Source organism: Paralichthys olivaceus, chromosome 1 (genome assembly GCF_024713975.1).
Source record: "Paralichthys olivaceus isolate ysfri-2021 chromosome 1, ASM2471397v2, whole genome shotgun sequence".
NCBI lineage: Eukaryota > Metazoa > Chordata > Actinopteri > Pleuronectiformes > Paralichthyidae > Paralichthys > Paralichthys olivaceus.
The window spans coordinates 12,686,294-12,703,333 of NC_091093.1; the positions used below are offsets into that span (position 1 = coordinate 12,686,294).

General features: G+C 40.3%; 1 protein-coding gene across 2 annotated transcripts in view; it reads right to left on the bottom strand.

Moving 5' to 3' along the window:
* Positions 1 to 294: 294 nt before the first annotated feature.
* The window catches only part of LOC109624889 (MAM domain-containing glycosylphosphatidylinositol anchor protein 1), a 172,644-nt gene continuing 155,898 nt past the window's right edge, over positions 295 to 17,040 (bottom strand). The window contains exons 17-18 of one of the 2 annotated variants that reach the window (XM_069521827.1): positions 9,304 to 9,412; positions 295 to 3,955 (exon numbers count right to left, since the gene is read on the bottom strand). In XM_069521827.1, the coding sequence (XP_069377928.1) occupies positions 3,870 to 3,955; positions 9,304 to 9,412 (195 nt within the window). In that variant the 3' untranslated portion in view covers positions 295 to 3,869. Of the gene's footprint in view, positions 3,956 to 9,294; positions 9,413 to 17,040 lie in introns of both variants that reach the window. The other variant, XM_020079810.2, reaches the window with a different exon arrangement.

Genomic DNA, 17,040 nt, shown 5'->3' on the forward strand with positions numbered 1-17,040 from the left:
AAAACTGCAACTCTGTCATTATGTTTACTGGTTTAAAAAAGTACAGATGTTGATTTTATTTAAGTTGAGTTTGCTTTTATTTTAGTTTTTTTTAAAATGGCAGTTGTGCTACATGTTCTTACTTTGTTTATGATGCACTGTATCATGATCTGCATGTAAAAGATGATTTGTATGTTTACTACCAATGGACATATTTTTATTTCTTTGCTTTTTTAAATTTTAATTTCATTAACAGATGTTAACAACCAATGGTCCTTTTTCTACAAAAACAATGAATATGACTTCAATAATAAGTGAAACTTTCAGAATGTGATTTTATTATGGCAAATATATGCAAACCTCACTGTGGGTCTCCTCTGATGTCCAAATGCAGTTTTGCTTCTGTTGCACTCACTGAAATACTGAGAAATGGCAATGATTAAACCGTTAATGAAATTGTATATTTCTCCAACTGAAGATGTTCTGTTGATTTATATTGGATTAAAACATGTTGCTGTATCATTCAGGATCACATGGATACGGCTGCAGTCAGTTTGCTACACAGCCATCTTGCCACATGTCTTCCACAACAAGGGATATTAGTTGCTTCATCAGTCAACTCAGTGATAATTGTTCTAATAGCTGAGCAACAGATTGGATTAACTGCACACATGTATGTTATGCTGTGATATTCTGTTCTCAGGTGGGTGCAATAATACAGCGTCTTCACCATTACACTTGAGTCATAAATTGTAACAAAAAAAAGCCGAAACACAACCAGAGTGTGTCAGTTTTGGAAATAATAATAAAAAATAGCACATCTTAGGATTTCCTCACTTCTGTGTCTGATAATTTTCAACTGTCATGTCTCCAAATGCAATGATAACAATGGTTTTGTCTTATAATGAGGCAATATGAGCAATGATTTGAGAGTCAGCGTGATGAAATGCCATGCACACCAATGCTTAATGATATTTCTAAATGTATTTAATACAGTTTACATACTGACCTACAATGGGCTGCTATAGTGATGGATATCATTACGATCTGTACAACTTAAGCTCTTTTACATACCACATATAATAGAGCGTAACAGTGACCGCGCACTTTTAGAACAACTTTTCTCCCGGAAGTAAATTTCCCATTCATATCCTCCATTGATGTCTAATGAAACCAGGCCAAGCAGCTACAAGATGAACAATGAGCATCAAACATTTGATTCTGAGCAAAACAGAAACATTTAAATGGAAAAAGGTATATATGTAGGTGTATATGATTATTTTAAGGGTAAGGGAACTACATATCCCATAAACCACTGCATGACCTGACTCACTCTGGTCGCTATTCTGGTAAATGTTATGTAACTCTGAATGATCCAATCATAGCTGATGGTTATCATGGTTTTGGTTCACATTTCCATGGTAACAATGAGCCTATATAGGAGCATATAAGATTGTTTCAGCATCTCGTAGCTAGTGGTAACTCTACCTCAGATGGTTACAATATTGTGGCTAATAATCAAAGCTCTGTTCAGTAAATTAATGGGATTTTAACTTCCAGAACTACACTGTTAAGGTTTACATCCTCAACCATATGAGCTGGACAAAACATCAAAGCGAAGGCCTTAAAACCAACACTGTTTGTTACTGTTGTGTTTTGGGGAAAAGACAGAGGCGTTTTTAAAGAGATGTTAAGCTTAGCCTTATAGAGAACTGTATATGGTTGCAGAAAGATACATTTACAGGAAAGCATGTCTTTTCAAGATGAATTAGGCACATTATTTCTCTTATTTACTCATTATGGCTGAACAATTATTATGACAATTTGTAGCCACAATAAAGAAGACAAACAAACAAACAAAACAACGAGTGCAATGATAAACATGACAACACAGTCAAATGCACGTGGGAATGATGAGCATACATGAGCGAATCAGTTATTGAAGCAGTGTAACTGGTAAATGTGGAGTTTTCTTGAGATCAATTGAAGCATGATGCAAAAAAAAATAATACAGGCACACAATGCCATGAATGATTTACATCATAGCTACTGCTGATATTTGATGAATGGCAAATACACTGGTATTAAATAGATCAGAACTCATAAATGAGAGAAGAAGCCAGTATGTTGTATCTTAGAGAAAACAAGGGTTTGTATATGCAGACTGAACTGTTGTCATAAATGAAATCATAAACTACCATATAGATCTATAGATGTGAGTATTGCTTGACTTCAACAATCATATCTACGCAATTATGAAAATTCTTGAGTCTACAGACATTCAACGATATTGAAACAATGACAGAGTATCTGATATGTGATCCACACTGCACACTGGCCAGATACTGAAACTCCTCTCCTTCCACCTATTGGAGTGTTATGAAGGAATCCTACATGACATTCAGTAACCTGCGGAGAAAGACGTGCTCTTTGATCATTTATTCAACCAGACTCCAGGATATCTTCTGCCTCTCATATCACAGCACTTTCCCTTTCTTCCTCATAAGAGGAAGTGCATCTATTCTGTTGAGTCATGACGTCCAGTGACAGAGGAACAATTATGAAAAAGAGGCTGGAAATATAAATCTACCATTCTTTGTTTTCCGTCTTTCGCAGAAGAGAGGTGTATTTGAGGCAGAGGGTGAGCAGAGGGCCAGACTGTGACGTCAGAAAGGAAAACTAAGAGTGTGTTTATTTGTGTCCAGGTAAATGTGAGTGTTCAGTAATGTAGTGTTTGTGCGAAGAAGAGCTGAGGTGTCTACCCAGGTGGCTCAGGGTCATTCTTACATTTCCTCCAAGAGCTTGATTCCAGTCCACTAATCATCTCATCTTCCTCTCATAAATATTAATATAATAATCCATTACCAATTTCCCTTGACCCTTCAAACCCGTAAACAAAACAAAACCAAAGCAAAATATCAAAAACATTGAGTAGGTATGACAAATCGCAACATCACATAATAAGTAGAATAAAACCCAAAGGAACAGCAGAGGTTGTATAAACGTTGTGCTTCTTTAATTTCACTTTGTAAAGTCCTCCACTGTCCTTGTTGTGTTTAAGTTTAAACTTTGTTATATTTGATATATTTATATATATAGATAAATGTACACGTGTAATCCGCACTGAGGTTCGTCTCTTGTGGCAAGCAGAGGGCGAGCAGAGAGGCTACCAGGAGCACCCATCTTTTTACCTCTGTTTCTGGTTTGTCCTTTCCTCGCCATTCATTTGTTCATTTATTCATTCATTCATCAGTCTTTTCATCTCTCTCTTTGTCATTCAGTCACCCCCATGGTCCCAAAGGTTAGGACAAATGGGAGACAGTTTCTGTGAAAAAGAAGGATTTTTCTATCTCTCTCTTTCATTTTCTTCTTGGAATCCATGTTCCCTTGCTTTATTCCCTCCGGTCCTTTGTCATCTTTGGTAGAGTGTCCGACACTTTGGTGTGTCTCGGGAATCGGGCCGTCAAGGATTGCAGTTTGAGGGGAGTGGAGATACATGAGAGGGTGCTTGTATGGGTGAAGGGTTTTGATGAAGGAGAAGAAGGAAAAGGTGACAAAGTGGGAGGATGTGAAGGTCGACTGTCGAAGATCATTAAGTATGTTCACCTTAAATACAGTCTGTTGGTTATAGTGCAGAGTGTCTGCAGGGGAAATGTTCAAAGAAAGCAGGAGGAGGGGAAAGTAGACTTTATGTTACCATTTACCTATAAGCAGGAAAGATGAGACGGATGCATGAAAGTTAGAGAGACAGTGAGCGAGGAGGACAGACAGGTGAGGTGACAAGTAAGTAGAGGGGAGGAGAGGGGGAAGGGCAGAGAGAGAAGTAAAAGAGCGAGTCAGGGCAGCATCTGGCCGTGCAGACAGGTGGTGGCTGTGCTGAGAAGTGCTCATCATCTGTAGAGCAGCGACAGCAAGCAGGAGAGGCCAAAGGTCAGCCAGCTGGCCAATGGGAGTGAGTGTGAGCCACCGATCAGGACTATGGAAACAAAAACGAAAACAGATGTGTTTTATAATCATACATTTATTAAACTGTTATGTAATCACATGGTGAAAATAATGTAGAAATGTTTCACATAACTTGAGCTATTCATTATGCATTCATTATAAGGTGGATCACTTGCTCATATTTAATGTGGGAAATGTTAAATCTGTTTAATTAGTGACCATCACAGTATTTCATTTTCTTTTTGCTGTATATGAAATTTAGATAAAAGGTGTTAATTGTGACTTTTATTCACACGTGCAATTTTATATACAATTCATGTCTTTGAGTCTTGTGTGCATTATTTTAACTGTGCATGTTAATTATTTGGCTTGAGGCCGTCTTAAAGGTTGATGCATGTGAACTTAAAAAAGGTCCGGCGTGGCAGAGAGTTTGGAGAGCTTTCCTCTGTGTACCATCATTTTAACAAAACCAAACCATCTGACTGAAGTTAAAAAACAGACAGAAGGTTGTAATTAAATGGATCTGTGTTTTGTGATCTCACATAGAGAAAAGATGTCAGACAGAACCAAGAATGAAGGGATGGAGGGGTTAACAAATAAGAGAGACGGAGAGATCCCACGCATTATCTTGCCAGCATTGAGATTTCAAATAAGTTACCATTGATGTCATCATCAGCGATACGTGATGGATTGTTTTTCTTTATTTTCCCTCTGCAGGATGTTATTGTGCATGTGCATCTTTTATGTGGTGTCACTTAATTGTTCTGAAGTCCTGAAGTTTCTCAATGGCTTTTTTTATGTTCAAATTCCTGCACAGATGCAAATTCAGTCTATACATTTACACACACACACAACTACGTTTTTACTTCTAAGTGAGGACACTCATTGATTTACAATCCCTAGCACCTTACCCTAACCTTAACCATCCAAACAAAATTCCAACCCTAACCCTGAAACAAAGTCTTAACCATTACTCAGCCCATTGAAAATGTGAGGACCGGTCAAAATGTCAGGGTCTATGCTAAAAATTGTCCTCACAAATACGTAAGTACAGGAACCCACACACATACACACTTGCAGCATTACACAAATGCAGCAACAAATTACACATGCAAGCTGCACAAAGTTTCATAAATAAAAAGTAGGTATTGCATTAAAAGATCAATATGATTTCATATCAAGGGTCCATCCTCTAGGCAGAAGATCAATATTTATAATAAAGCTTTGAACCAAACACAGCACACACATATACACACTCACAATTTTACCCACCCGCCCACACGCATGCACATACACACACACACACACACACACACACACACACACACACACACACACACACACACACACACACACACACACACACACACACACTCTCTCACACACACACACACACACATGCACAAACACACAAACAAGAACTTAAAGTATGCTGGCAACATATTGAATGGAACATGGCGTTTTAAATCTTGCTGTCTACTTGTCTCTCTCCATCTTTCCTTTAACCCATCCTACCCAACCCCCTCTCTCTCTCTCTCACACACACACACACATACACAGTCTAGAAAAGAAACATGGAAGTCTATGTCTGTGATCATGTGGCAGTGATAATGATGCATCATACATCTGTCTGTGCTGTCATGGTGTAAAATGGTATTATTACTATTAACTGCTACTATCAACATGATGGAAGAAAAAAGATGATTCATTTAAAAGTAAAACAGTGGGAGAAATGTTTCCCCTCTATAACCTCTCTACCGTCCACACACAACTGAGGCAGGTAGAGCCCTTTAAATTCACACATATGTGGAGTTGCACCAAGAATGTTGCTGGCAATGATTCACTTGTGGAGAATTGCAGGATAACAGTCCCCTGTATGTGCATATAAAGTAATGTGTGTGCTTATGTGGATTTAAATGCTTACAGTCGTGTGGGAATCAAGTCTCCTCTGAAAATACTATTGGTGAATGCACATGTGTGAATGTTAGTTGCTGTATCCGTGCATTTGTTTGTGTGTGTTGGTGTGTGAGAGAAAGAGAAAGAATAATTATTTTCACAGTCATGTTAAGGCTGCTGCACACTAGAGGATAATCAAGTCAATTTTAGACTCAATTCGACACTTCTGACAATCGCATTCCCAACTGGAAGTCACCCTGTGCTGAGTATCTGCCCTAATAATCCTGTGGGGGGTTTACAAAATAATCTTAATGCTCCAAATTGAGGTGGAGCATCCCTGATCTCGAATCGTAAATATCCGACATGTTTGATAATTGTCTCTGACAGAAACCAGCATTAGCAAGCGAGAGAGAGAGCTGACCAGGAAGCGTCACCAACTGGATGTCCTCACAATGATGGTATTGAACCAAAATTGGTCCTCATAACTATAGATAGACATGCACACGTACACACACACACACACACACACACACAGACAGACACATTACACTTAGGAGTTTGCATTGACTTCCATTTATTGAGAGCAGCATGTCCTAAATGCCTTTTGCCGAACCTTAACAATGATCAATTCATACCTAACCTTAACCCTAACCTACCCACAATTCACATCTGACTAACCTTGACCAGGACTTCTGAAATAATGTTTTGCCTAATTTGGACCAGGTTTGGGTTCTACTGGTCCTGACAAGGTCGATGTTAATGCTGAAATTAGTCCCAAAGAGGTCAGAAATACGATAACACACACACACACACACACAGTATAAAATTACTTGTCCATAAATCCTGTGCATCTTGCATTAAGGCAGATTAAAACATTTCGAGTGAGTCATATTTTGAATTCATCAAAGCTGACGAGCACAGGTTGAGCTAAATCCTTATCTCATCCTCAGTTTACCTTTGCCGACTCCACGGTGGCATAAAATCTCTATACTCAAGACAGATGCATTTGTTTTCTTACAGCGACGAGGACTCTTAAGTCGCCTGCCTGATAATTATCCATCTGTCTACACTTTACAGCTCTGCAAAAACCTGCAGGACACAAATGCACATGCACGCACCCTCAGAGAGCTTCAGAGCTTTCCTCTTCCTGTTTACACCTTCATCCATTATTCACTCCATCCGCCAGTGTCTTTACATGCACATATTTGTGAGATCGCACACAGCCATCCACACACTCGCACACAGGCGACTCACATTGGGGCTTTGAGGAGGTAAAGGCAGGTTATTAATAATTCACTTTGTCATTTTTGTCTTTTGTGTTGTTTCCATGGCTCTGAGGTATTCTTTGTGGTGGGACATGGCAGTAAAACATGGGCAAAAAATGTTCACACGTGTTGCACCACTAAATCTGGATTATAGTATTAAACTATATGCATGTGGCATCTAATGTATACCTGTCCGTCTGAAAGAGGGCCCCCAGTCAGGTGCTTGACCTGAGGTTAATTTTCCACTTTTCCTTCATTGAAAGATGCTTTTTGGGAGTTAATTATTTAATTTGGGTTGTAACTATGAAGGGTGAGTTATGTAGGTGTATTTTCTTTTGTATACTTGGGATTTGTTTTATTTTCTAAACCAAAAGGTTAAATATTAATCTTTATGTTTACACTGATTCACAGATGCATAACAGAAAAGACATAGCACAATTAAAGCTGAAACAATTCATAGTGGTAGACTATGGATTAAACATCTAATTGAAAGTCATTTTCTAATATAAGAGGGAGCTAGTGTGAAGGATGAAGGAAGGTAATTCCAGAGTTCTGGAGCCCTAGTAAAAGCTCTCCGTCTCAAGCTGTGGGTACTGAGAGTAACAGCTGCTTAGCAAATTGAAGTGTAGGGGGTGTATCAGGGATGAGAAGGTCTGATCTGTGAGGCGACACGAGGCCATTCAGTTATTTAAAATCTAGTAATACAATTTTAAGATGAATAATGTTACAAACTGCACACATCTTAAAGTCTGGGTTGGTGATCCTGTAGAAAACATAGATCCACATAGAAAAAATGCAACCGATCCATCCCATGCCCCTCCCATCGGCCCGATCTTCAAAGCTATACCCTCGGAACACGTGAACACTGTTTGATAACTGCTAGAAGTTGAGTTTTCCATGACTTGCTTGATTACTTTTGGCCTTTGTCTCTGCTTCACTGGCGTATGTCTCTTTGGCTTAAGACTTTGGTCATTTGAGAGCAAGGTGTGAGACAGAGGTTTATTTCAGTCCTGTGAGGCCACAGACAGTTTTTTAATAAAACTTTATCAATTGATTACTTTCAGGATGTGAATTTCAACAAAGGAGAAAAATAAGATAAAAAGATAACTCACCAACGCTACCTTTAAATAGTGTAATTACTTAAGTGAGTGTGAGTCTAGCAGGTACAAATGCCAAAATAAGATGAAGTCTCTTTACATTTCTCTCTCTCTCTCTTTCTCTCTCACACACAGGCATCCTTTCACTCTCTCTCAGTCTTTGACCTTTTCTCTGCCTCTGTCTCTTCTCCACGACCCCTCCCTCTGTCTGGTCTACTGGCTGTTTGAGTCTCTCTGTACACTCTTACATGGACGTGCACTCACTGAAACTCAGAGGTTTGTCTTTCTGCTTCACCCTTCAGGCAAAGTGCTGCCTCACAAACAGTATGTAGAAGTTAGCATAAAAATATAGCATTGTGGTGTTCTACACATGTTGAGCATGTTGGTGTGAGTGGAGAAATCTTGGTTATGTCATGGAGACAAAACAACTGTCCCTGTTGGATGGATGTTTTTTTTCTCAACTTCTTTAAAATCACCTTTTTGGCCTCAGTTTCTTTCTTCTGAGTTAATAACAAGCTTTCGAGGATGAGGAGTGTTCTGCAGCGGTATGCAGTTAATAACAGGGAGACGGCTAATAGAGAAAAAAAGGTAAGAGGCATAAAATGAAGGTGGGTGTGGGAGTCAGTGGGGTTGTTTTGTGAAAAGTTAAAGATAATGGGATGGAAAGTAAATACAACGAGAGCGGTCGCAGACGAGGATGATGGTTCGAGTTCGCCTCCACGCCGGTGCCCTGCTGTGTCCACTTGTCTTCGTTCAGCCCCCACACTGACAGCCCCCGCTCTCACTGCTCTATTTCCACACTTCCCAAACACTAAGAAGATATTTAGCTCTTTTTCGCTCGTTCCTTTGAAATCGTGTCCCTACACTAATTCCCTTCTCTGCTGTCCCTCAATTCATTTCTGTTTTGCTGAAATCAGTTGAGTTCATCTCAGTTTAATTCTGCTCAATGTCAGCTTCTCAGCAACTGCTTTATCTGCTAAAAAGGCAAGTGCCTTCTAAGCAAAGCGCTTCATAGTGGCCTTGAACTTTGCCTGCACAGACAGTGAGTGGAAAGGAAACATTCTTTGTGTTTGTCTTTCTACATCCCTCCACTCAACACAAGTCTATCTTACCTGTCTTACCTGCGCTGGCTACAGTGTTCTCCTGTTTGCACTTTCCTATGGTGATGGAGACGTCGTCGATGGCAATGTCCCCCTCAAAGCTCTGGCCTCGGATTCCTTCAAATACAATCTGGTACGAGAAGGAGATAAAGACACATTTGACATTAGTCAAAATCAAAAATATTGATTTATTAAATTTTAAATTTAACTAATTTAATTTATTACTTACTTGTTATAATAATTAGTATATGTATTAATTAATCATACACACAGCACAGAAAATAGCATGCAAGTAGTTGAACATCACATATTTAGACTCTAGCATCATTAATTAAACTGAACAGGAAACTCCATCTGAAAACCTTCGAGGCGACTTCCCCATTTTAGCCACAAGCCATCTGGGTTTGACTGACAGCCTAATTACTGTGGTGTACCACACCTAAAGCCTATCGCACCCAACTAATCAAAAAATGAAAACTGTGTTGCTCCAAAAAACAACAGAAGCAACTCTCATGACTGTAGATGTCGACGATAAAGACAGACACCGATGCTGTATAATGTTTAATCTTTAATATGAAAACTTCTGAAAGATTTTAAATCCTAAAGTTATAACAGCTTATTTGACCCATTAAGTAGTTTCTACAGAAATGTGCTCAAATTGGCGTGTGCACTCATATCTGTGTGCACATTTTCTACTACGTTACCAACTAGCCCTTGAGCAGACCACTGCACCCTCAAATATATAACAGAGCAGGTAGAGCAGCAGGTGATGCAGGTGAGGACAGCCTGCGTCCTGCCTGTATAGCATTATTTTTTATTTACAGGTTAACAGGACAGCAAGCAGATGCATACATGGAGGAGTAACAAATATGCATGACTGACTCGACTCTACAAACGCTATTTGTTAACACCAAAGTGCTGTTGTAGAGTATTCAAAGAATAGCGAAGGTATTTAACCCAAGAAACAGGCAGAGCAGGGCCGCCATCAATTTGTGTGTAAATATATCAAGCTGGAGCGAGGGTTGGTTTCAATTAACCTGGAGAGAAGCCAGAGCCGACCCCATATATGGTCTGTAAGTAAGTGAAACGAACGCCATGGTAACCCATCCCTCACCACCCAGGCATTCCATTACCTGTGTTTTAATCTATGAGGGTTGTGCTGTTAGCTCCTAAAAGCTGTGTCAGTTTGAAGTATCAAACAGAAATTCATGGGGCAGATACCAATAACCTATTTATTGCCAAAGACAAGGAGCAGCATGGCAGAAAGCATGTGAAGTACCAGTTAGCCTGAGCTCTTTAAACATAAAATGCCTCCAAATTCAAGTTGGAAAATCATCAGGGGTTAGGGTTAGGGTCATTATAATAATTAAGATTGATCAACCTCTGATTCAGTTACAGAATCACTGTACATTAGACTCACTCAGCCCAACTGATCCCTGTTTGTATACACACTTGCAAGTGCATATACAGGACGCCTCAACCATCTCTCTTTCTTTTTCTCTTTCTGTGGCCTCTCCTCCTGGGACGCAGAACACACACTGTGTTAGGCCTCATGTTTATCACTTGAGCTGCATAGAGCTGCTTTCCAAGGTGCACTAAACTGGACAATCTTGTGACATTCATGGAGCAGCATGGTGGAAAGCATGCTTTCTGAGTCAAAACTTTGGAAAATGTTCAAGTGAGCCCATGTGAGAATACAGAGGATTCCATGCAAGCAAGTGGGCATTTTGATGACGTGTGGCATGCAGAAACTGAAAAAAAACAACCTAAAACAAATATCTCTGGAGTAAGAAGTTCTGCCAGTTGACACAGACGAAGATGTCAAGAGAATATTTGGTGATAAGAGTCGACACCAGTGACAATAGGCTGTAAATAACTTGAACCCTCTGGAGATGTCTTCGTTCCTGGGAGCACATCTGACTGGAGAATCTCCTGCTGCGTTGTTCATGTATGAACGCCACACTGTGAAAGTCTGTGCGGACCTTCTCCAGAGTTCATGTTTGAAAACTGCTTTGCAAACATGATGTGTGCTGAGTAACGAATGCAAAGCCTGCACCACTGCTCCCAGTGAGGGGCCTTGATTAGAAGAACCTTAAATCTGTTTGAGGGAAGTGAGAGAAAAAAGGCTGGATGGGTTTAGCTGGTCAGGCTCATTTGTGCAAAAGGCTGATTGGATTTTGTTAGGCAGATGGTAGGTGTGAGGGATATTCAGAGGTAGTGGGGGGAAGAGGCTAATTGCTCAAAAGGACACTCAACAACGCTGTTTCTTTACTATGTGCCTGTGGTTATAAATTCAATTCTCTGTGTTGGTTTGTGGTAAACACACATGCATACACACACATCCACAGTGACACTGGAGCCATGCATGCGTGCCTCCGTGCACCTGCGAGCACAAGACACCAGATTGTTGTATAATTAGAGATGATGAGAGGGAAGCCAAGAGAAACACTGGCCGTGACACAGTACACAAAACAACATCACAAATAACTGCCTGCTTTAGGCTACAAAGCAGCGCAATCGCACCAGGCACAATAATTTCCTCAAAGATATCACACATAAAGGAGAGGAACGACAATGCAAGGTCCTACCATGCATCAAAGGGTGGCAAAAGTAATGATTTCATGTGTTTGTTTTTCCTGGAAAGGCTCAGGGAAACAGGATTACGCCCTTTGACTTAAAGTTCACTGCTGACCGACCAAGCTGAAGTGTGAGTGGCCTGTGCCAACACTGGCTCACACTTAAAACATCACTGCTGGGCACTGTGCTGAAGTGTCTACGCAAGTGCATCTCACAGTTCCTCAACCTTAAGAGTGGCAAAGCCGTTCGATATACAGTCGCTGAATATTGTTAGGTGGGATTTTTACTTTTCCAGCCATATTTAATTGATTTTATACAAAAAACTTTGCAAAAGCAAAGTGCTTTAAGTGGTGGGGTTAGATGAATTAAAGGCTCCTGTTATTGCTGATGTGCCTGATAGACAGCGTGTGTGTGTGTGTGTGAGTGTGTGATCAAAGGCTGTACAGTAAAGTGTCAGGTTGGAGTTGTGAATGTGTCGTTCTGTCAAGCCGTGTAACCTTTAATGTTCACATTGATGTGCTGTCCACATACCAGAGGGGACACAGCCACCAGAGAGTGTAAAACAGAGAGAGAGAGAGAGAGAGAGTGTGTGTATGTGTGTCTGTGTGACAGAGAGAGAGAGAGAGCTTTGAAATACGAGTGTGGAAGAGAGTCGCCGCAGTGTGTGGAACACAAATGTGGGTTGGCCTGGTTTCCAACAAGCCCCCAGGTACAAAACACTGTGAGGAACACAGATGGCCTCTGGGTAATCCACAGGGGAGCGGGTGAGAACACAGCTATTCTACTACAACATGTTACATCTTTTTTGTATCTCAATTGATTTTACATGCGCATGTTACTTCTCTGCAAGTTTGCAATTTCCTCTGATTCTGTTAGATTTAAGACAGGAGCATGATTGGCAAGATAGCAGAGGAAGATGGATGGTGGTTCGATGGAAGGTTAAAAACATTTAGCAAGAGAAATCTCCACAGATACTGATTGACATGGAGACACTTGTGAATGTGCAGCTCAAATAAAATGCTTCTCTTTCCCTGAAAATGCAATAAACCCAAAGCAAGAGCAGAACAGCTCATGAATAGACAGCTCACATTTCAGGAATTTACAACTTGAATCCACACAGACATTAGCAATCAAGGCCAGCGGGCAGTAAACAATTGAAGTTCTAAAGCTTTCTTATCGGTCGGCTCGAGCCCTGTTTACAATAAAAGCCTTGTTTTAATGCAAACAACTGGCTGAGCTGCAGCTCTTGATTTAGAGAGGCAGGAAGGGAAGCTGTTCTCAAAGACATCATTACTTTTGTTGGACGGAGCACAAAGAGAAGGGAAATGCTGAGGCGAGTGGCAGTACCACAAAGACCTTCAGTGCATGCAGCCACTGAGCCATGCACAGGACTAGAAAGTTTGTGTTCTCTGTGGACATGCTCTCAACATGAAGCAGAAATGACTCCTGCAGTCCGTGGGACTAAATAAGGTCTACTTTAAAAACCGCTTGTGTAAGAATTCAGCTGGATTGGAAAATCATGAGGGTCATTCAAAGGAAAGATTTGAGATGGTAAATAATGAACACTACAAGGAGATGGCTGTTTATTTATCATGGGAATTTAAGTTAAAGTCTTCAAGTTAAAGTCTTCAATCTTCAATCAAAACAATCAAAAGGCGAAGCTACAGACACAGTAAAGACCGTAATTAAACTGGGTTTGCACAAAGGCCAGCTTTGAGTTGGCAAATGAATGTTAACATTACTGCCATGTGACGTGAACTTCTCTTCCCAACTTCTATGATAAGGATCAAACAAGAGTGTCAGTAAAACAGAGACAGATCCAACATGTAGAGGCTGACACTAACAGGTTCAGTGTGTAAGATTTGGGTGAAAGGATCTATAAGCAGAAATTGAATATAAAATAATTGCAATGTGTTTTATCTTGAACGAATTGTTGTTTTCTTTACCATAGAATGAGCTTTTTATAAAACTTTATATTTCAAACTAAACCTTTTGAATTTTTTTGACAACTGAAGGCTACCACAGTTTCTCTCTCATGTTCGGAAGGGGAGGGTGAGGTGGATTCAGCTGATGTGACTTCACTACAAGATGTCACTAAATTCTACACACTGAACCTTTTTGGTGAAATTGCATGTTGCAGCTAAATATCCCTCACCTCACCCTTTTTGCATTGTATAATATTATGGAAACACAGCCGCCCAATTCTTATCCTCGAGCAACCAAAACCCAACCCATAGTCTTCAATTGTCGGCACATGAAACAAACAATAGTATTCAGTGTTTTAGACACAGCGAACCATAGTAATTGGCAGAATAAACATGATGGAGCCATTCTTTATCCCAACGTCTTTTTTCCGACAAAATAAGCTAAATGGAGGAACACAACAGCAGCTATTGTGTCAGGTAATTGTCAACAGCAGACAGCTTAATCATTATTATTGATTGTAAGGAAATCAGTACTCCCCAGAGACGGAGAAAGAGATAGAGAGATTGAGGGAGAATGAGAAACAGAAGAGAATGGAGGTAAAAGAGAGGATGGCTGCAGGAACAAGTCAATGATATGAGCTGAAAGGAAGAGAAAACTCACGGGAGACACATATGTCTTATTTCATTTCATCAGGCCCCTGGGGAGATCGATACATGACAAAAAGTAGGAAGAAGGAAGTTAAAGTGAGAGTGAGGAGAAACAGAGAGAGAGAAAGAAAGTATGTTGATCAGCTCGCCTCCTCTGGCTAGTGCGAGGATCAAGGCTGCAAGCTCACTACATTATTTAGCAACTCTATTTGTTACATGGCAGTGGTTTGTGTGGCTGGTACATGTGTGTGTGTGATTATGGGGACTACATAGTTTATTTTAATTCTTGTAAAGGTTATAAAATATTCAAATGAATAGCAGCACAAGAAATATTTACAATATTTAAGTAAATCATGCAATTGATTGATTGTTAAAAAGATATATTAAATTAATATTCTCGGTCAGTTTTGTTAAACTGCCAACATTTTTATGAATTGGAAAACATGCATGGACGAATGGCGGGCATACTGTACAAAGCCATAATCAAACCACTAACTGAAGTGATGGAGTGGGCACTACATACATGCACACATGAGAAAAACCACACGGCAACCTTCAGTTGCCAAGGAGACAACCTCTCTCTATCTCTTGTGTGCCTCCTCTCTCATTCATCCATCCTGCCTCCCCTACCTTTGCCCGAGTCACGATACAAATGGGGGATGAATATTTAAGATGCATTAAGTGCTTTATTGATGGCATAAACACACACTCATCTCATTCCCTCTAGTGCACACAACCACATTCTCTGTCTCTGAAATAGTGCCTGTGTTGCTCACACACACAAACATGCACACGGTTCAGACAGTCGTCTTTTTCTTTCTGACAGTTTAATTCCCATTTAACACCAGCAGGTTCTGGTGTCTGGACCAATTAAGCCAGCTGCTTTAACACAGGATTAACGCAGTGTGCATGTACAGTACACTTTGTGATGTGTGTGTGTGTGTAGTGTATCTACATGTATTTTGATTGGTCCCAAGTGTGTACATATGTCTGACTTGGTATGTTCTGTTCATAGCTCAGTGAAATGACACTTTTAAATCTTTGTGGGTGTATTAACATTCCATCCATTTGGGACTAAACTGCATTTTACCTTTTCACCGACCCTGGTGGGTGGCACAGTGATACAGTGGTTTGCACTGTTGCCTCACTGTTGTGAGTTTCCACAGTGAAGTGGCAACCCTCCATAGACATCTGTAACTCCTCTCCATGAAATATCCATAAGTGGTTCTGTGTATTTAAGGGGTTATCACTGCTCAAAACACATTGATATCAGTATATGTACATATCCCAATTTATAATGTGGCCATTAAAACAGGGATCAAGTTGAACACTAAGTAAATACATTTAACAGAATCAGTAGCTGAAGACCAGGATGTCAAACCCCTGATATATAAGATTTGTATAGGAAGTGTCTGAACTTGGTGACTGGCTGGGATCTTCCTGTGTGGAGTTTGCATGTTCGACTCATGTCTGCGTGGGTTTTCTCCAGGGACCTCTGCATCCTCCCACAGTCTCAAGACGTGCAGATTGGAGTTGGGTTAGTTGCAGACTTTAAATGGACTTCTCTCACACAAAACACTTACAGGATAAGTGGTATAGATAATGGATGAATGGACTGACCCTGGCTCTCATACAGTGCCACTTATTCCGTCAGAAACATAAACTGAAACACTTGAGTTTGTGTTGGAGTGCGGATGTAAATGACAACCATTAACACACTTGATGTACAAGATAAATTCCACTTGACTGAATCCTGTAATTTGTATAATTTTAATTTTCAGAGTGAGATTCTTTTTTATTAACAAGTCTAACTTTGTCTATTGCAAATACTTTATTCTAAATTGAAGTGACCTGTTAGTTTCCTGTGCAACAAGGTGTAATGAACTAATAACAGAGGGTAACTGGATTAGAGATGAGATTTGAACATCCAAAAAAGAAAAAGTCCTCACTGATACAATCACAGAGGAGCCCTGAAACATACAGCATGCCCACTGTTTCAGGCTTCATTTTCTCTTTAATGCTGAAAGAAACATGGTGTTGCAGAGGAATAGTTAATGAAGAGCAAATGCAGCCCCCAGCCAAGGCCTTCAGCCCACATTCATCATGGATTCAATTTCCCCCATGCACGTACAAAGAGTATCTAGAATCATTACAACACAACTAGCAGGCATCCCCTGCTCATAAATAAGCCTGTTAATTGACCTGTCATAGCTAATTGCTGCAGGGGATTGGAGTATGTGTGTGAGTTTAAAAAGCAGTTTGTCTGCATGTGCGTGTGTGACTGTATCTAACAGTGTTTATGCATGTGATTTCAGATGATGCAGATGTGAAGATACATGGAGAGGTATGGTATGTGCTGGATGAACTGTCTTTCCTGAGCGTCTTGATTTTAGAGGCAGCAGTCATTAGCCTTGACACAGGAGGGTGTGAAGCAGGCCAGGGCCTGAATCGACCCGACTGGGCCATCGGTCCCAGCTCTGGGCCAAAGAGAAAGATAAACGGAGATAAGAAGAAAAAAAGAAAAAGAAAGAGATTGAGAAACTCACACATGAGGTTTGAGGCATGCAAAACAAAAACATCATCTATTTTTTGCACTCTCCCTCTGCTG